The 21,087-nt window shown below is 36.1% G+C and overlaps 1 protein-coding gene across 8 annotated transcripts in view; it reads right to left on the reverse strand.

Moving 5' to 3' along the window:
• Positions 1–2,517: 2,517 nt before the first annotated feature.
• The window catches only part of POSTN (periostin), a 40,381-nt gene continuing 21,811 nt past the window's right edge, over positions 2,518–21,087 (reverse strand). The window contains exons 13-24 of one of the 8 annotated variants that reach the window (XM_026857864.1): positions 19,245–19,375; positions 18,971–19,073; positions 18,530–18,597; positions 17,908–17,953; positions 14,822–14,869; positions 11,453–11,548; positions 10,762–10,851; positions 9,113–9,190; positions 8,628–8,708; positions 6,377–6,463; positions 4,277–4,318; positions 2,518–3,732 (exon numbers count right to left, since the gene is read on the reverse strand). In XM_026857864.1, the coding sequence (XP_026713665.1) occupies positions 3,692–3,732; positions 4,277–4,318; positions 6,377–6,463; positions 8,628–8,708; positions 9,113–9,190; positions 10,762–10,851; positions 11,453–11,548; positions 14,822–14,869; positions 17,908–17,953; positions 18,530–18,597; positions 18,971–19,073; positions 19,245–19,375 (911 nt within the window). In that variant the 3' untranslated portion in view covers positions 2,518–3,691. The remainder of the gene's footprint in view (positions 3,733–4,276; positions 4,319–6,376; positions 6,464–8,627; positions 8,709–9,112; positions 9,191–10,761; positions 10,852–11,452; positions 11,549–14,821; positions 14,870–17,907; positions 17,954–18,529; positions 18,598–18,970; positions 19,074–19,244; positions 19,376–21,087) is intronic. The other 7 variants (XM_026857805.1, XM_026857821.1, XM_026857812.1 and 4 more) reach the window with 7 other exon arrangements.

Below are 21,087 nucleotides of genomic sequence, written 5' to 3' on the forward strand. Positions count from 1 at the left end.
AGAATTCCATCACCAACTCAGCTGGGCATTCCTGCTTATAAATCCCCAAGAGATTATAAGTAAACACCAAAGAAAAGAGTTCTCTGTTATTAGTAAACATTCTGACTCAGTCATATGCTAATCCCTTATTTAATCACATTATATTAGTTTATGTTACTATAAGGTGAGGGGAAATAGGTAACGGGGCAGGAGGATTTGTAGTCACAACAGTTCTCCAGATCTGCTCTTTAATAAAAGATTGTCTGTGCTGAGACAGAAATTACTAAATATATGAAAAGCATTTAAAAGAACATGTTGATTTTCTTTCTACATTGAGTTGTGGGAGGATTGTTCAGATAAATAGAAAAAGTCACTCCATAAAAAGAGTTGTTAATGTACAGTGCAGCTGGACTCAGAGAGATGGAGTGTGTCAGGGAAACAACTGTTCATGGAGGAGTGTCCTTCATATATTCTTGCATTTCACCTGGATTATATTCAGGAAGGGTGAAGTACAGAAGGGTATTTTAGTGACTACCAGAGGCTTTGAAATGTTATCAAATCAGAAAATATACCAAAATTAGTATGTTACAAATTTATTCCCACTTGAAAAGGTAAAAATGTACTACCACAGAGTAGGTTTTAATCCATTTTCTTGCCTCCTCACGCTTCCTCCCTAGTTCCTGTACATACTTTATCTGTCAGTTCCATCCCATTTTCTTCCCCATCTCCTACTCTTTTTTGGGAGAGGGAAGCACAGACACATTCCTCCCCTAACATAATTACTGTCCTTTAAAATCGTTCTTGACTGACAGTTCATAGTGGCACAGCAGTGAAGAAAGTAGATTGAAGATAATTTAACAACAGTCAAAGGCCCCAGACAAAGGTGACAGCTTCAGTTCACCCTCTAGGGAGTACTAGAGCTCTCGTTCTTCCCTAAAAGCTCTCAGCAGGGTTAAGAGCTGACTTTCTTCCGAAGTACTATGATAGTAGGTATTGAGGTCACATTACTGAGACAGTAACATCCCAGTAAAGCTGCACAACATATCATTCCAATGATCAGAGATGTTTACCATTCAGGGACTAGTGCTTGTGGTATGTGATTAGGGAGTTAGGGAAGGTTTTATCTGTGCTTAAGGAGAGTGTTACAGTTTAAATGCACTAATATATCACAGAATCATCAAGGTTGGAAAAGACCTTGAAGATCATCCAGTCAAGAAGTAGGGTCGATTTAGAGCTTAAGGATATGCTGTAGGTGGGAAATGCGCTAGGTGAATGGTTGGACTAGATGATCTCCAGGGTCCTTTCCCACCTAAATGATTCTATTCTATTCAGTCTACCCATCAACCCAACATTGACAGTTCCCAAATACACCATGTCCCTCAGCACTATGTCAACCCAACTCTTAAACCCCTCCAAGGATGGGGACTCCACCACCTCCCTGGGCAGCCCATTCCAACACCTAACAACCCCTTCTGGAAATAAATGCTTCCTAATATCCAGTCTAAATCTTCCCTGGTGCAACTTGAGGCCATTCCCTCTTGTCCTATTGCTTGTTACTTGGTTATAAAGAGGCTCATCCCCAGCTCTCTTCAACCTCCTTTCAGGGAGCTGTAGAGGGCGATGAGGTCTCCCCTCAGCCTCCTCTTCTCCAGACTAAACACCCCCAGTTCCCTCAGCCGCTCCCCGTACGACCTGTGCTCCAGACCCTGCACCAGCTCCGTTGCCCTTCTCTGGACACGCTCGAGTCATTCAATGTCCTTTTTGTAGTGAGGGGCCCAAAACTGAACACAGGAATCGAGGGGCGGCCTCACCAGTGCCGAGTACAGGGGTCAGATCCCTTCCCTGTCCCTGCTGGCCACGCTATTGCTGACACAAGCCAGGATGCCATTGGCCTTCTTGGCCACCTGGGCACACTGCTGGCTCCTGTTCAGCCGGCTGTCAATCAACACCCCCAGGTCCCTCTCTGACTGGCAGCTCTCCAGCCACTCCTCCCCAAGCCTGTAGCGCTGCTGGGGGTTGTTGTGGCCCAAGGGCAGCCCCCGGCATTTGGCCTTATGGAAACTCCCCCAGTTGGCCTCAGCCCATGGCTCCAGCCTGTCCAGGTCTCTCTGCAGAGCCTCCCTACCCTCGAGCAGATCAACACTCCCACCCAACTTGGGGTCATCTGCAAACTGACTGAGGGTGCACTCGATCCCCTCGTCTAGATCATCAATAAAGATGTTAAACAGGAGTGGCCCCAAAACAGAGCCCTGGGGGACACCACTCGTGATCGGCTGCCAACTGGATTGAACTCTTTTCACCACAACTCTTTGGGCCTGGCCATCCAGACAGTTTTTTACCCAGCAAAGCATGTGCCCATCCAAGCCACATGCAGTCACTTTTGCCAGGAGAAAGTGCTAAGTGAGAAAGAGAAGCATCAGTTTGTTTTTGTGAAAGCATATTTTTTACCTAAAAACTACACTAAATGCTTAAGAATATTTAAAATTTACTTTACTATTCACGAACTATTTAATAATGAAAGCAAGCACAGTTCATCCAAATCCTTTATTATTTGTTTCAAAAGAGAAGTATAAAAGCACATTAGATAACTCCTCTGAAACTTTGGTCTGCAGAATCAAGGCACTTTGAAGACATTTTTTCTATTTCATGAGTAATTGTTATCCAACTTTTGTTAAAGGTAAACAACTTTTATGAGTACAAAACTAGAGTTATAAAATTAACATAATTTACAGAAAACTCCACATTAGTACTGGTCATTAACAAAGCATGTTTTGATAAAAAAGTTTTCAGACTTAGCCTCATTTTTGTAAAACATTCTTCCATGATGTTAACTGTTTACATAGATTTTATTTATCCCTTTTATAATCCACTTTAATAATCAAAAGACACATTTAGGGAAAAGTGGGAAAACACTTTAGAATCACAGTATACGTATTGGTATAATAGTTTTTTAATGGGAATGATTTTTCTTATAAATAAAGAAGTCAACATGATCTCAAATACAGTTCAATTTGTTCACGTTTGCTTTTTTCTTTTTAAGAACTTCTATGAGCCACGTTACTAAAAGGCATTTGGATATGCAATGTAGAACAAAAAAAAAAGGATACATTTAATATAAGGCATATTTGTTTAGAAAGGGTAATATTACTGATGTCATTATGACACTAAACATGTAATGAATTTTTGACTTATAAAAAGCATACAATACTACTGAACCAAAAGTGCTATGTCAACATCTCATATTTCCTTAGATTACTCTAAAAGTCACCTGAAGTAATTTTTTTTTTTCTAGAAATGTTCTAATTTTATTTATATTTCTTATTTATTGGAAATAATAATAATAAAAAAATACACTCTGTAATGTTCCCTGCTCTTTTTGAATCCAATCCTGCAAACACTTACTATCCATCATAAGAAGGAATCTTGGTTCTACAGATGTTCTGCAGCAGTTCCAGGATCCCACCCTGCATAGTGCTTACCATCAAGAGCAGTTAAAGCACCCCCAATAGACTACTCCTCCGGGTGAGCACTGTGCTAGCAGTGAGCATCTGCTGCTTCACATTTTTTTGTGGATTCATGGTTCAGTTTACATTATGTTATCAAAACAATGTCATTTTCTAATGTTCTCATCTTTTTAAAAACTGGTTTATCTTCCTCTCAAAGACCATGCTGTTAATTTGTAATTCTGTGGAATTTCTGTCTTGGAAAGCTTTTAGGGATAAGCCAGTCTTGTCCTCCTTCTTGCTGTTCCCCCTGAAAAAATGGAAAAAGAACCATAATTATTACCTATAATTATATATAATGTAGTCACACTATATACTGTGTGTACTTGTGAAACAGATATGTGAAGAAAGGTGAAAGCTGGTGCTTAATCTTTCACTCTTGTGCTGGCAGATAGGAAATTACAATGATCTCTCAGCTTCTTAATGGATCAAAATAACGTAGAATCAGTGAGTCACAAATCCTACGGTGGGCAATCCCACAGTGCCATTTTCACAATGTTAGATTCCAGATTCATATCTCACTTTGATGGCGTTATTCTAATCTAAAACACTGTTTGACCAACACATCTAATCTGTCATATTCAGGTAGAAATATATATAAGGAAAAAATCTAGAAACCTAGTAATTAACAACACCAAGCTTGCTGTTTTTTTTGTTTTTTTTTTTTTTTTATAAAGCATCAATGCAACTCTCCTTTTGAACTTAGTTTTCTTAAGGGTATTTTTTTCCCCTCCTGACTTTTAACATAATATTTGATGCATGTTAAAATGTTTAAACATATGTTTTGCTTTTACCTTGTGTTCTCCTGGTTGGTTGTACTTTCCGTACAGGTGCTTCTAGAAAACAAAAATGTTGCTATCAGAAGTGATTCGTAAGAGCCTTTGAATTAAAACTCATTAGAAATGCTGAAAACCCATTGCTGACTTGTGAAGTTTGTTCTTTAAGTTTTTTGGTAAATTAAGAATTTTGTGCTATTAGCATGTTGATTTAATCACCTGAAACATGAATGCTTATAATACAATTCACCCACTTCTGTTATGTGCAGTCATCCATCAACTCTTACAAACATTTCAAAAGTACTTTTACACTTTAACAGTGTGTATTAATCTATTATTCACACTGATCTCTTACAAATGATACGTGATGTAGGCAGGTGCCAGGATGTTTTGCCCATGCTCTTCATTCAGCAAACACCATCTGACACTGTCAGCAATGTACAAGCTCAGGTTAATGTCCAGACTGTGTCTCAGTCTCAGCTATTGGCAGAGGATGTCCAGGTCTGCTACACAGACATTATTACTTCAGGAATCATTTATAAATTATGTTCTTGAAACTCAAACATCACAAGATGTTGGCCACATTTCCAGCTGTGTTTGGGTCTTGATGTATAACTGAATTGTGAGTCCACAATATGATTCCACATTTAGAGTTCAGTTAATTTTCTCAGAGACTTCTGTTTTAAAGTGTAGAGTAGAGCAAGGACTATTGATAGGTACCACTCTCATTAGCAGATATATCTGTTTTCCAAAATACCTACTCAGTGAAACTATGGACATGTTTTCCTCTTTCTCATCAAACCTTGAGACATTTTTAAAACCAGATGTCTCCTCATTGGAAAGAAAAACATTCCACGAGCATAAGAAATAATTCTTCTGTCACTGTCACAGAAATGTTATTGTGGTATTTTTTCCTTTTTTACATCTTTGCTTAATCAGATGCAGTCAGTTGTCTTTTCATCCTGAGGTACAGAGTATACGAATGCATAGCCCTGAGGTACAGGCTTCACCTCATTACAGCTGAGGTTAAACACTGGCTATCTGCACCAGTGTGGTGATAGAAAATTTCAAGATCTGCACTGCACTGACAAGGACAGACATTGGTCCATGCAAAGTATGCTTTCCATAGTTATATGCTGTCCATACACCTACGCTTTCAGGCAAACCTCATGGTCGAAGATCACACCTGTCATTTTCAGGCAATAGTTGACTTCCCTGCATGCCTCGTACTACCCAACATTGAAGTAATACAAACACTATGGTATACGTTCAGTACGTAGCATAAACTTCAAAATTTAAAAAGTAGAAATATATTTATTTAACTTCATTCTCCACAAGCCATAATAATTTTTCCTATGAATGTAGCTCAAAGGCTAGCAGAATAACTTATTCTGCATTACTAGAATTAGAATTGGAAAAGGACATACTACAAATACAAAAGAAACCCTAAACAAGCTACTTAAATTCATATGAAAATAATTAAAAAATAATTGTTAAACCTGAAGAAAAAATTCCTGGTATAAAGTCAGGGTGAATTGTATTTGGCTTCCTTAAGAGACTCATTTCAGACCTCAATGCCATTCAGCTCTTTCAAACCCAAGTGTTTCCTTCATTTAACAATAGGATAAGGGTAAAGAAATTCCAAGACCCTCTGAGATATTTACTCAACCACGGGGTTATACTCCCTCCACCCTACACCCCCTTCACCAGGCTGAGAACCCCTCATATCAACAGATCATATTAACACTGACAAGAAATAACTCAAGTTAAAAATAACTCACGTGGTCTTCTTCGGGATGTGCTGCTTAAGGAAAAGGCAATTCTTATGGTGCGTGTTCCTTCAAATGTTTTAACCTAGGCTTTGTGGTTAAACATTTCCTCTTGTCTACTATGTTTGCCAAATCTTTTAGTTATTTTATCTACAAGATAAGCCTCAACATTATTCTCTGTATTGTCCCCGACAGAATTGTTTTCCTAACTAATTTTAAATTTTTTCTTGTTAAAGTACTGGCTTCAGACCTAAGTAATTTTTGTGAATAAATACTACAAAACCCCACCTGGAATGATCACTTCAGACAAAGCAAGTCCTAGTGATACTGGAATTTTAGACAAACTAACCTTCCAGATGGGCTTTCTTGATTTCTCTCTCGATAATCTGTGGCTCTCCCTCAATTACTTTAGTAACCTTGGTGTACTCAGTTCCAGCTATGGTAAGCATCAAAAACAAATGAGTTAAATCTGGTATAGCATTTTTCCATATGCTAGGAGCCTTCAGTAGAAACAACATAATTTTGGGAGTGTAGGTGTATGCAGACCACCATGTTATTCATGCCGTAAGGTCCTGCTGATTTCCTTGGCCCTGCCACAGGTGATTCCTTTTGTACAGCTGAGGGACATTCATTGCAATCTTGGCTTGAAGTGTTGTTTCAGCAAAGACTGCCAATTGTAATAAGCAGTGCTGGATATTGTACAAGTAGAATTATAACCCATACAAAATAATTGTTTTACTTTAGACAGTGGTAATACATTCATTTGTGACTGGACTTGGATTTAAATGTTTAGGAAATTTTCAATAAAACAGAAATAATTTGATGTAGACAAGAGGGCCATAAAGCATTATCACCATTATCACCAACAGCCATAAAGCTACATGTGTTTTTATTGGCTAAACATATGGTAAGGTATTATCATGGCAGCCAAGGGTAGCTGACTAGATAAATCATGGAAAAGATAGAGAAAATCAAATTAAAACAACAGAAAATCTGTCTATTTGGTCCATTCCGTAAAGCAGGATGCTTATGCAAACTAACATATAATAGCAAGGGAAAATAGTAAGAATTCAAGAGAATTACACATTTACTACAGAGAAATTATTTAGCTCTTTTCCATACAGTTATAATGTTACTGTAAGATGTATCCCTACAGATTATGCCTATTTAATTGTATATTATTGTAACTGAAGATGATTATGATTACAATTACAATAGTAATTGTTGGATTCTGGCATCAGACCTGTCACAAGAATTTTGAACAGTTCCACAGATAAAGTTTGATCCTGCTCTTTATTGCCTGGCTGACACCAGTATAACATAGTCCAGTATAGGGAGGGATTTTCTTGCTGTAATTTCTTCAATTCTCAACTGTCTTTTCAAATATTCAACACTGAAACAAGCATCTCCAGAGAGCAACTCTTTTCACATGGCTGGGACACAAGATGAAAAACCCTCTGGAAGTTCCTATTTCTCTCCAATGATTATAGGCAAATCCTGGCTTAGATTTGTAAAACTAAAATGTAGATGTTTAAAATGGAAAAAAGAAATACAGTCAACAGTGCATAGACATATCTTGGCTTTTCTCTAAAACTATCTGTATTATCATCTAGCATGGTTTTATTTGGTGGAAAGCTGTTTAGCCATCTCTAATTTTTTTACTCATCTGAAGTTTAAGTCCCATGCACAGAATAGTGCTTTTGAAGGACTACAGGATTTTGAACACACAGCTAGCTGTAAGCTACTTCACTGGTATTCATGTTCGTAACTTACTAAAAAGTGAACATAAAATGAAGTGGCTTCAGTTAATTTATGCCAAGAGAAACATTCATACATATTCTTGAGCTTCTGTCTCAGGTTTAACAAACATTTAGTAAAAACACAACACTTGAATTCTCTTTTTTCATTCCCCATTGCTATTATAGATAGGTTTTCTAATCTACATTAAGCAGAGAACATTCCAAATTCACAGACAGATTAATTTCATAAGCACAAGTTCTTTTACCAGTTTTCTACAGCTACTGGTTATATATTGCCAAAACTGTTAGAATTAAGAGAGCAAGAAGGAAAGAAAACCATTCATTGGAATGCTACATTTGAGGAGATTTAAAGTTAATGCTTTGATATCCATCACCTGTAAGCATTGAAAGAATGATGCTATACATGCCTTTAATTATTAACTTGAGGGCAATGAATATTCATTTCTGAAGAACTGATAAGTAAGATGAATTTGGCCTATTACAATACTTTCTGCTTCATAAGTGTTCTTCACAGATTTAAATTTTCTGAAGAGCTCACAACTAGTGGAATAAATCTTCATTGCTCCCCTGAGTTTTAATTAGACAACTTTTTAAAGACTGAAAAAAACTTTTTTTTTTTTTTTCCATGATCAATATAATAAAAAAATGATTAATCAAACTTTGGTACTTATTTCCATTTCACAGACATCTGGCACTTCATATATGGCATTCTATTTTTTCTCCCATTGTAATTATACTTCCTCTATGTCAGTCTTTAAAATGTTGAGATCAATATATCTGAGAGGGGTTTCAGTTATCATGACCTGTTGCAAAAAGGTTAGTTATAATACACTGAATTACCTCCCTGCAGAAGTCTTTTGATTTCTTCGTCTTCAAGTAAATGACCATCACCTTCAATAAATTTGGTCACCTTGGTAACCTCTGATAGGATACAGGTTATGGCAAAAAATTGATTTGCAGAAAACATTTGACAAGCCTTTAACAGCATATTATTGAATTAATCCTGTCATAGCATTTTGTTGAATTACAAAATCTGTTATGTTATTAAATTCCATGTAAACTCTGAAAACACAATATTTTATTATAAACGTAGCATACGGCATATTAGATCCAAGCAGCCTCGACTCTGGAGCCGACTGAAATGTGAAAATCAAACCACAATGTTAGATTTGGACATTTTTCAGCTTCTGAGTTTTAATCTGGGTATGATTTTGCAGTATGAGCATTTTTGCTGAAAGCATGGAGTAGCCATTCAGTAATTACTTCAGTAATATATTTTTAGATTAGTTTTTATTAAAGTAAGGAAAGAAAAGAAGGATACTAACCTTCTTCAAGTAATTTCTTTAACTTTTCTTCATTGTCTGTTCCACCTGCAGTAATTCTGGTATATTTTATTTCAGGACCTGGAAAAAAGATGTGTAAAACAGTGACTTTAATTGGATATAACAGGATTGCATTTTAAGGTTTTTTTCTTCCTGTTTGATGCTTAGGATGGTTCCATGGTTAACATGCTTTAAACTGCTTTTATGATAATGTTGTCTCTTACTGTGTCTCAAACTAAACTGAAAGAGGGTTACAAATAGTATTTGGAGATATTCAGGAAAGTACTTAAATTTAACATACTTACAGTAAATATCTGCTCATATTCTTGAAGTAAGACAGTTTTAAACACTTTGTCGTATTAGGTCATGGAACAGGTATTTTCTAAGTGCAAAAAGAGTCTGGATCCACTGTTGTAAATAGAAGTTGTTGCTTTTATTACTGCTATGAATAATTTTAACATTTGAGATTCTTTATCAGTTTCTACTACAGAGGGAAGAGAAGGAAATATGAGGTCTGAAATACTGGCAGTTTACATTACATTGACCATTTTAAGTGGGATATTAGTGAAATCTGAATTTCAGAAATGAGAAAATGGTGTATTACTTTTTTCCCCAGAAAATTTGTGTTGAAAAATAGTCCCAGTTTTATTCAGAAACCACCAAGGTTTTTCATTCAGTTATTTTCATTACAGTAAATAATTGTATGAGACTTGCTTAAGTCTGGTTCTCTATTTCTCTCTTGCTTGAATTACTTTGTAAATTGATTTTTAAGATTATCTAAATAAACTAAATATTAAGACTTTTAGCTAAGTCAGTATGCTCCTATAACACTGTCTTTCCCTTACAATTGCTCTGACTGACAGAATTTTAATGGCAGCATTTAAACTGATATTTAACCAAGGGGATCAAAATGTTTTAGCAAAGAATTTGTGATGCTGTACTCCACATTCAATTTCTGTGAAGTTTCTAGTTTTCTTAAAGAAATATTTCTGTATGTAGTAGGTCAAATATAATTGAAATTGGCCAAAGAAATTGAAAGTTACTGTAGTAGAAGACCAAGGGAAACAGATGCACATTAACTTTATCTTATATTAGCTGAATACAAATGTCTAACTTGTGGATGTCGGATCAGTCAAGGTCCCCTCTTGCAGAGGAACAGAGAAGTTCTTTTTCTAAAATGATTGTCAAGGGAGCCTGGGATGACATGCAAAAGAAGGTATGTACACAATGAAGGTCTATCTTTGGTCAAATGCAACCTACCTGGAGATATACAACCCAAAAATTAAAGGAAAAGAATAATAATAATAATAATAAAGTCTTTCTTTCTAAAGCAAACCAGTCTAAAAAAAAAAAAAAAAAAAAAAAAAAAGACACTTTGCAATACATTAAAAAGAAAAAAAGTTTTCGTTGTTTACCATGCTGTTAAAATACTGTTGGCATTTCTGTGTATGTGTGTGTAGCACACATAGCCAGAATTTGAACCATACATTGTCAGTGGGAAGCATTAGGGAAAAAATCATCTCTCCGGGATATACAGTTTAGCCATTTCTCTCCAGGAAACGCAGTTTAGACATTAGGACAGAACTTAAGATGTGTTACTGTTGTACATAATGGTAAACTTTACTAAGTATGAATAGCTCAGCATAATTTACCTTGAATAATTCTTTCTTCTGTTACTTTTTTCTCTGTCACTTCCACAGGTCGCCCATCAATAATTTTGGTGTATGTTTTAATAATTGGTTCTACAAGGATTTTAAAATTCAAGATATCAATCAAGTGATGAATAGTGTTACAAGTACTGGTCTGGGGATGCTGAAATTTACTGAAGCACACAAGAAAATACCATAGCACATTTTCAAAAAATTAAAAATGTTCAGAGGAGACCAAAGCTTCCTCCAAAGTTACGATGGCCACATGCTGTTTTTCCTTTAAAAACACCCTAGATGTGACCTTCTCAATGCCCCTAGCAAAACAGAAGGCAAAGTTTACCTCTCTGTCTGATAAAACTGCCTTTCTATCATAGAATCACATACTGCATTTTTGATTGCAGTACAACAACCAGCAAATAATTCTTAACTGAGACAGATATTATGTCAGCATGCAGAGCATTTCTAACACTGTCTTAACTGTAGATATGGGTCACAGCTAGGCAAAACCCCCATTTTCTTTGAAATACATAAGTGAAATGAAATTATGCAATAAAATTCCAACACTTCCAGAGGGTCTTGTTAGAACAGTTGTCTAACATGTGGCATGAATCACATACGTTAAGTAGAAGCTGATTGGGAATAGTGTATGTTTCAAATTAACTAATACAAATTGAGTTGCTGAAAGCATACCAACCTCCATGAATCACTTTAGTTATTGTCTCCCCTTCCCTGACTATTTTGAACTCAGGTTCCCCTTCAATTAATTTAGTGAGCTGTGTGATAGATGGGTCTGTGACACAGGAAAAAAACAACAGGTTACAAATAGTCATAAAAATATTTATAGAATTCCATGGAGCTAAGATGAAGCTAGTATTATTCCCCCTAACCTAAATAAACCAGATGACTCTAATGAAGGATTTTTTAAATCTGAGAAGCCATTTGCATCAATGCTGGACAATCTTGCAATTCTTCCTATGCCATCTTAAATTTAGATCCTATTGTACACTTCCTATGTACAATTGTTTTTTTAAAAAATTTCATATATCTGATCTTTTTAACATCTGTTGACAAGTCTCAGGAAAAAAAAAAAAAACAGATCCTCAGCAGCTGAAAGGAAGTCTTCCTCTCTATATATTGGAAAGAAGCCTGTGGCAATGCTGGAATCTTATAGCTATTGCTCTCCTAGTGATCAGCATGCAAACTATTGTGTGAAGTTTTAGAAAATAACTATATAGAGAAAAGTTTGGTGTTTTTTTCCTACCAAATGTATAGATATCCAAGAGGAAACTAATTCTTTTAATCAGAATTTCCTGGTCATTTGGGATTTTATTTTATTTATTTGGTGTTTTCGGAAACTTGTTTATTTGGTGTTTTGGGTGCTTCTTACTTGGTTTTCTTTCCGGCCAGTAGTCACCCAGCTTAAATTAAAAAATAAATAAACTTCAGAGATCAGCTGGAATGGCTGTAAGGATATCTGTCATTCATTGAGTTACATGGGAGAGATGATCTTGATTTCAATGGCCTAAACAAACCTTTAATCGTGCAATCCCTGTACACTGATCCAAATATATCTCTGTCTGACAGGCTGGAGGCACAGATAATAAATAAATTAGGAACATACCACTGATGCCGCCAGTTAACAGGAATAACATTGTTCTTCTGTTACAAGTATTACAGCAACATCTTCTCCTTAAGAAGTTGCTGTAGCACACCCTTCCTTTATTCCCTGTTCAGAGTTAGAAACTTATAAAGTCCATTACTCTCGCTTTCCTTAAAAATCCCTTAAGAAACTTTCTTTATGTGAATTTATGTAGAAGTCAATACTGCATAGATTTTTTTTTTATTTATTTATTTTTTAATTACTGATCAGGATTTATCAATAGATTTTTAATATGTGCGCCCGGTGTTAACTGCTGAAAACAGTGCAATTCAGGCTAAGTAGTCCTTCAGTAGTAACAAATCCAAGCACATGTTTTGGTTTGCTTTTGCAGCAGAAGCTGACCGTATAAGTTAGACTTCAGAACTAAATAATTCATTTATTTGCTGCAGATGAGGTGATACGATAAGGTCATAATGATGCCCAGTTATTATAGAGCTCTATTAATCTACTCTGAGTTTTAAATAGCCAAATAATCCATTACTTTTTTTATTTTCTAATAAGTCTGGCTGAAAAACATTTATAAATATTTTAAAGAAGCAATCTTACAGATTCATTCACTTGCTTCTGTTTTAAATTTAGACACATTTCATCATGTTGAGAATCCATTAAATACCAAAACACATTGATACAGGTGATGAATATTAATGAAAACATGTCAGAGGTGTATTTATGAATGTTTGTAAATCCTTCAAGTTTTTTTTAGATTTCTAAATTATTGTACCTTCCTATGTGATTGTTATAGCAGGTGTACACAAAACAAAATATAATGCCATAGTTTGCCATACTGCCTAGTCTAGGATCAATCCTTTGAACATTTAATCCACTAAGATTTGGGTTTCAAACAGTTTTGATTCTTTAGATCCCTTTAACTTGCCTGTGTATGGACAATGGAAGAACAACTCAAGTAGAAAACACTGAGACAGGAAAGGGTAGACATCATCCCCTAAACTTGGGGGGCGTGGTGGATGTTTTTCTTTTCGTACTGAAACCTCCTTTTCATCATGATCTGCTAGAACTTCCTGACATGTTGTGAAAATTAATATGCAGCTTTGCCAACTTTTTTCTATAGAACATTGTGGGCTTATGTGGTTTTGATGAAAACTGCCACTCACTGTTACTACTAGCAAGCTCAGAAGGGCCAGAATTGGCTTGATTTCTTTATTTCTGAATCATCAGCAGAAAGGCTGTACTGGCCAAAGGTGTCCCAAAGCAGAAACACTGTACTGGCAATGGAAAGGAGTAACTCTTCAGTACTTATGAACTTTAAATTTTTTCTCTCTGGTGAATAACAGTTGTTCATTTGACTATAGAAGTTCTCAGACATTTCATTTTTTCTTTTAAAAAGGGTTTTGTTTCAGATAGCTTTCAACTTCTAAACGTCATGTAAGTTATGTACATGTATTTGTCCTGTCTCTAGATTTAACATAGAAGAACAGGTACTTTCAGAGAGTGATTGACATATATCATAGGAAGATTTTTAAAATATCTTGGATGAATTAATATATGGAATCATCTATCCATTTATAGTGCTCTGTGGATCTGATTTAATGATAGAGACTAGGCAACAGAGATCAGCATATATGCTAGATGGTGTCTAATCCTAAATGAGATGAAGCACAGACAAGCTGCTGGAAAAGCAGACTCATGTCATTTCTGCTGGGAGGAAGTCATCCCAGAAAGAATGATTAAACAGTCTGGGTAAAATTTTTTCAAGATATTTTTAACTGCCTTTCTTCTCAGCTGAGCTCAACCAGATTTCTTTTGAGCATTTTTATTTCAATAGGAAACTGGACCACATTAACAGTGTACCTGGACTAGTGAAATCAATGTGTGTTTTAGTTATGAATCACAAGTGATTTTGACATTTCCAGCCTACTTTTTGTTCTCTTTAGTCCCACCACCAATTTTTAAGTCATGCTTTTGTCTCAAGAAATTGAAAAATAAAGTTTGTCTAACATGCCTTTCCAGGCATCTGACAGATATTGGTATTTAGAACTGATTGAAAATTATAGAAAAATGAACTGATTTTTTTCTTCTTCAAAGTATACTAATATATATAATTTTTAAAAATAACTGTTTTAATTAAACAAAAAAATATGGTTTTATTGAAAGTATAGCAATATTGGGGGAATTTAAAAGAAATTAAAAAACATTATTTTAAAAATATTTTTTAAATGCTCATAGAAAAAAAGAGAAAATCCATTTGGGGAGAAGAACTGTGGGAAATCTTAATACATTTCAGTCAGTTCTAATTGCAATATTTGTATCTTTGCTTTTCTAGCAAAGTGCTGAACGACCTGGACTTATGTACAAATTCACCCTGTTAAAGAAATATATACAATATATATACTGTATATGTATATGAACATATACAGAAATATATATTCTAAGGGCCTCATTTACCTTCCTTTTTGATGATGGGCTGGACGTTGCTTTCAATTATGTTTATTTCTGAAAGTATAGAAAATGGAATATAAAACACATTCCATTCTTACAGTTTCTTTATGGTAATGATCAGTTAGATTTGGTCTGGTCCAAGAATGTGGATAAAATTACAGATATTAATGGATGGAAAAGTAACTCAAAAGCATCTAGAGTATGGATCTTGGTTCCACTTACTACATTATGGTGTACATGGGTCACTTGCAGATGGAGTCTGCTGGCATATTATTTGCCTTTGTTCATGCCTCATGAAACCCACTGGTCATGAAACCCTTAACAATGTAAGGTACATAATAATAATGGCTCACACAATTCCCACATGCAGATTTGGACAATTCTCTGAAATAATTCAGAGATTTAAATTCAAATCTTGCCTTTATCATTAGGGAGCTGACCTGTTAAACAGAGGAACTTCTCTGACATTCAGAACTGATCTCACACTTGATAGAATGTCATGAAGAGCATGACTGTAGTGCCCTTGGGAGATCAAGCTGTCCCTTTACACCTAAGACAGGTTCAATTATTCACTGAACATATCTGACAGATAGCTATTTGATGTATATCCATTCACTGGTAAGAAGCCTTCACTGGTAGAGGTCCCAGCCTTCCAGTTCCCATATTCAACTAAGTCAACAATAACAACTTTCTTGATATCTGATATTGACCTCCTTTGCTTCAGTTCACAAGCATTACTTCTCATGCTACTCTCAGTGGCTGTGGGAGGTAGAATCATAGAATATCTCAAATTAGAAGGGACCCATAAGGATAACTTAGTCCAACTTTCTGTTCCTCACAGATTACCTAAAACTAAACCATATGACTAAGTGTCACCTAGACACTCCTTGAACTCTGACAGGCTTGGAGCCATGGCCACTTCCCTCAGGAACCTGTTCCAGTGACCAACCACCCACTTAGTGAAGAACCTTTTCCTAATGTACAGTCTGAACATCCCCTGACACAGCTTCATACCATTTCCTCTGTCAAGGAAATTTACTCAGATCAGCACCTCCCCCTCTGCTATTCCCCTTAAGGAAGTTGCAGACTGTGATGAGGTCAACCCTCAACCTCTAAGCTGAACAGACCAAGTGATCTCATCTGCTCCTAATAAGTTTTGCCCTTGGGACCTTTCACCATCTTGGTTACAATCTCCTGGACACACTCTAATAGTTTGATGTCCTTCTTATATTTAGGCACCCAAAACTGCACACAGTACTTGAGGTGGGGCTGCAACAGTGCCCTGTAGAGTGGGACAGTCACCTCCCTTGACTGGCTAGTTATGCTGTGCTTGATGCAGCCCAGGGCGCAGTTGACCCTTTTGGCTGCCAAGGCACACTGTTGACGCATATTCAACTTGCCAGCAAGATAAACTATTCCATTTTTTGTTCCAAGAGTCTTAACTTCAGTGTGTCTATTCTCAGTTTTCAAAAGCCTAATGTGATGATCTCCATTTTTACTGAGAAATGTGGGTAGAATCCTATAGAAATTTAACTATCTGCCTAAATTCATATTCCCTCACAAGCCAAAGCTTCATCAGGATCTTTGTCTTCTAACAGTTTTCTTCAACAGATTCTACTTTATATGCAGAAACTAAATGCAAACCCTGAGACAGACTACAAGAGAACAACAAAAATGTTCCTTTTTTACATCTGCTCCCTAAAGAGAAAATGGTCAGAACAACTACCTCCCATACAAGCCTCATATTTCCACATATGGGAAACAGTTACACTCTGTCCCACTGGAAGTATTTTTGAAAAAGAAAGCATCTCATTTCAGTTTCATAAAAGCTACATCTTGAAGAGTCAGTACAGTATAGTGCTATGTCTTGAAGAGAGAGGCAGTTGTGATGGTCCGATTAAACCATAGTTAATGTCTCAACCATCTGGTAAAGAACTTTCACAAAGGAAATGATTTCTGTGGAAACACTGGGGCTGTGCAGGTAATGTCAGGGAGGCACAGCAAGAAGAAGCTGTCCTGCAGAGGTGGGACCACACTTTTTGGAGGCTGAACCTCTCTATCTTAAGTGACTCTTAGACCCAGTAGAGACTCTAGGACCCAATAGAGAAGCCATTTTCACGATGCATGTGCCAAAAGGAAAGGTCAAACAATATTCACACCGGCAGGGAGGAGTGTGACTCCCCAAAGACTCCCAAGCCCACTGACTCATTTCCAGAAGAATCTGGAGGTACAAACTGTGCATGTACCAGAAGCAAGGAGAATTCTAGAAGTGCAAACTGTGCATGACGCCTAATTAGACTCACAAGTCCAAATGACCTCCCAAGGAAGGGGCAAGGAATTATAAAAGGACACAAGTCAAAGCGTGGGTGGCTGTGCCTCTCCAGAACTGGAACCAGGCTGGCTGGAACAACAATGGAACCAGGACTGGCGAAATCTTCCTTTTTGTCTTTCTCTTCCTTCCTCTCTCCATTTTCTCTCCCATTCTTAGTCTGTATGTCCACATAAAAGGCAAGGCTTGCTTGGGCATGTTTAAGGTTTAGCGGGGTATGTTGTAAGATCTGCCACTAGTTGGTGTAAGTTTAATGCCTATTGCAGACAATGCAAATATTACTGACAAGGTTTCATGTCAAATATCTGCTGTGAGTGAATGAAAAATTGAGTTTTGTGAACTGAAGATTCCCTGGTGTCACTTCACCTTAATCTTGACCTGTGAATCAGCGAATCTGAGTTTTCAACCCATGAAATCGGGACATGACATCAGTACAACTCTACTATGCACCAAGCACTGAACCTTGGCTAAAAACTGAAAAACAATCTTTTCCATATGTATCTTGCCTATCCCAAAGAGTTTGAACAGCTTACTTCAGAGTTTCCTGTCACACATCTGGAGAGGGAAAGAAGTACATACAGTAGCACAACAGTCAGAAACATTCTACTTTGAGTCTTTCTCTTCCTGTGCTTCATCGGCACATCTTACTTTCCCATAAATTACTTTCTTTTTGATTGAAAAAAGATCTTCAATTCAAGATCAGAATTGGCAACATTTAAAAAGCAATTGCAAAACCATCTGGAAATATTTAAAATGAACTTACTGTAAAACGTCAGTGGAATCTCTTTGAAGGTACTGTCACGAATGAACTATAAATACAGAAAAGTAATTTTAAAATTTGAAAGAAAGAGGATTTCTAGTTTCCAAATGAGTGTGGGTAGGATTGACTACTTTATTGATCTAGAAGTTAGACTATGCTATTTGCCTAGGTTCTTGCATTTATTGTTGAGGGAGAATGTAATCTCAAGAGGATATCTGAGATACATAAGAATGCCTATTTTTTTCACAGGCTATTGAGGCTGGTGGGCTTAGTGACAGCAGTTTAGGCGCTCGATATTTCTTTAAAAGAGGGATTGCCTCAAGGATTCAGAAGTGATTTATTTTGGTGGAGTTATAAGGTGTGCCTGAGCTAAAGAGCAGATTTGGGCCTGTTCACATTGGAGTTATTCAAATATAAATATTCTACCACTATTTGGTGTTGAAAAACATAAGTTCTGACTATTGAATGCAGTGCATCATTTATTATTATATTTGGGTAACTGGGAGCTATTGAATTTGTTGTCTGCTGAAGAAACGGAGGGACCAGAGAATCGCTTATGAATAGCAACATACATGGTCTCACAGTTCCTGCCAAAAAGACAAAAGGATTATTATTTAAGGAGTACCTTAATTTGAATGTACTTAATCAATTTCTTCAGGATTGTGAGCAACTGATCATTTCCAACAGGCAGATCTGACAAAAGAAATAGGCATGTAAGAGGAAAGACACATGTATGTTCATTTTACTTTCATGTACAGTGATCAGGAGGTGTAATCACTCTCAAACACTCACACAAGCATGTACTTTTACATATACATTCTTCCATATTGGTGGAAAATATAGCCTGCAGCATCTTGTATTCCACATACTTGAATTTCACAGAATTTCAGAGTTGCCATGACTTCAAGCAAGGTTCTTCCACAAAATGAGTAGTGAGGTACATTTTCTGTTTCTTAATCCACATAGGAATTGTCTCTTCAAATGAATTAACTTTAAATTATTGCAACTACATGACATGTAAACAGATTCAGAAGAGTATGTATAAATTCCTAGAACAAATACTCACCTGCTGGATATAGGAGTTTATCAATAACATGAATGACACCATTGGTTGCCATGAGATCAGATTCTCTTGATTTCAGTTCATTAACCAGAAGAGTATCATTCACCTGGTAAAGGATGAAAAGAGAACAGAAGTTATCAGAGACATTAAAAAAACAACTCAAAACCCTGATATAATGCTCAGAGAAATGCATCCCATCCTGTAACATGGATGGACATAGAATGTCAAATCCCTGTTATGAGGCTGTATCAAGGAGACTTCTTTTTCAACACTTAACTGTTTTCAAGTAGAGTTTCCCTCCTTGGATGGTTTTAAGAATGTTTGTCACACCAGGCTCAAAGCCACTTCCAATGAAAACTCCTTGTATCAAGTGATAAAGAAGAATATTCCTCAGAGCATTTTTGTCTCCTATTTAAAAACAAAATAAAAGTAGGAGTAAAATTTAAATTGTAATGGATAGTTCTTTCTGGAAGTTCAGAGGATTCACACAGCCTTGAGCTGGAATTAAGTACATTAGGAATGAAACTACCATGAACACATACAATTTGAATCTGCTAAAATGAAGATGAAGGAAGAAAAGCAACCATATGACAAAAAGGCTCTCAGAACATAATCATAAAGATGTTATGAGAACTCCTATACAAAAGAACAGAAAAGCAGCCAGCATTTTCCCATTTTCTGTATTATTTTATCTTATTTGCTTGCTCTTTTAGTAAGATTTTTTTCCATTTTCTTAGAGGTGTTTCACAAATCATTCACAAACACGATAATTTCAGGACCACTAAGCAGTCAGCAATATCAAATTTCACCAAGGTACTAGAAAAATGCCAGCTTTAATACTGTTGCAATTAAAGTGAATCATAGCTAACAATATAATATTTTCTTGTGTTAATACCCTTTTAAGATGACTGGGGGTAGCTTGCAACTCTTTATATGCACGCATATTTTCCCATCTGGGACAGGAGGAAGTTGCTATTTACTTCAGGCAGAAAAGGAGTCATTGAGAGTGCTGTTTTTGTCTGTTCTCATAGAGCACAGATGCAGCTTGAAGAAATTGGGAATGGGAGAAAAAAAACTATTCTAGGGTTGATTTCCATATTTCAAAGTTTGACATTCCTATTTGGGAAGAAAAGAAAAAACCCAACATTTTCAAACTGTCTTAGAAAGGAAATGGATTCTGGACCCCAAGTTAGTGTCCTTGACAGGGCTCTCTGGCATTCTGGGTCCATGGAGGTTCAGAGTCTTAAGATGTGGGAAAATCCACAACCTCCCCAGGAGACAGGGTATCAAGCAGAAAGGTTTTAAAACACATCTGCTTGCCATTACATGAAATATCGACCATTCTATTACAAGTTTCATATAAATATTACATACTGATATTGTTATCAAGAGGTTCAACCTTGATGAAATGGCACTGGATATACTGTCTGGTTAATATGTTTTCTTGGTGTGTCTTTCAGTGAACATTTCCTTTTTTTCTGCTTTTTGCTTTGATCACTGATAATACTGCAATTCACTTTACTATTGGAATGCAGTTAAATCCTCTTTTTTGTCCTACTAAAGTTAAAACTGAGATTTTGTGACTGGACCATTCATAGATAGCGTCAAGTTACATACAAAACCTAAACATGGCCATTCAAAAGCTGTTTTCACAAGTATCAAATTATATGTTTTCTATGCCACGGTGGTTACTGCTTAAAATAATACTCGTTTTATGCCTTTCTTACATACAGGTAAAGTATTTTTTTTTTATATTCCTTTAAAAAATTACATATTTTAAAGTTTCATTTTTATGAAGAAAGCAACATAATACCTTTAATGAAAAAAAAAGACAGAATTGCAGAAGTAGCCTGACACAAAAAATTGACATTCTGCTGAAAAAAAACAGTAATGGTAAATTAAAATCTCATCTACCAAGGAAGGTAAGTAGAAACTGAGTCAAAGATGGGAAAAGATAGTACATAAAGCCCCTTGAAAAGCGGAATGGCAAATATATCTGTATTATTAATTACAGAAACAATCCAAAATGGTATGTACCTTGGGTGCAACGTCAAGCTGCGAATTGAAGACAAAAATAAACTCAATCTTAGTTAATTAAATAAATATACAGTCTAATAAAA

This window comes from Athene cunicularia (assembly GCF_003259725.1).
Source record: "Athene cunicularia isolate RWA chromosome 1 unlocalized genomic scaffold, athCun1 chr1_part1, whole genome shotgun sequence".
Classification (NCBI taxonomy): domain Eukaryota; kingdom Metazoa; phylum Chordata; class Aves; order Strigiformes; family Strigidae; genus Athene; species Athene cunicularia.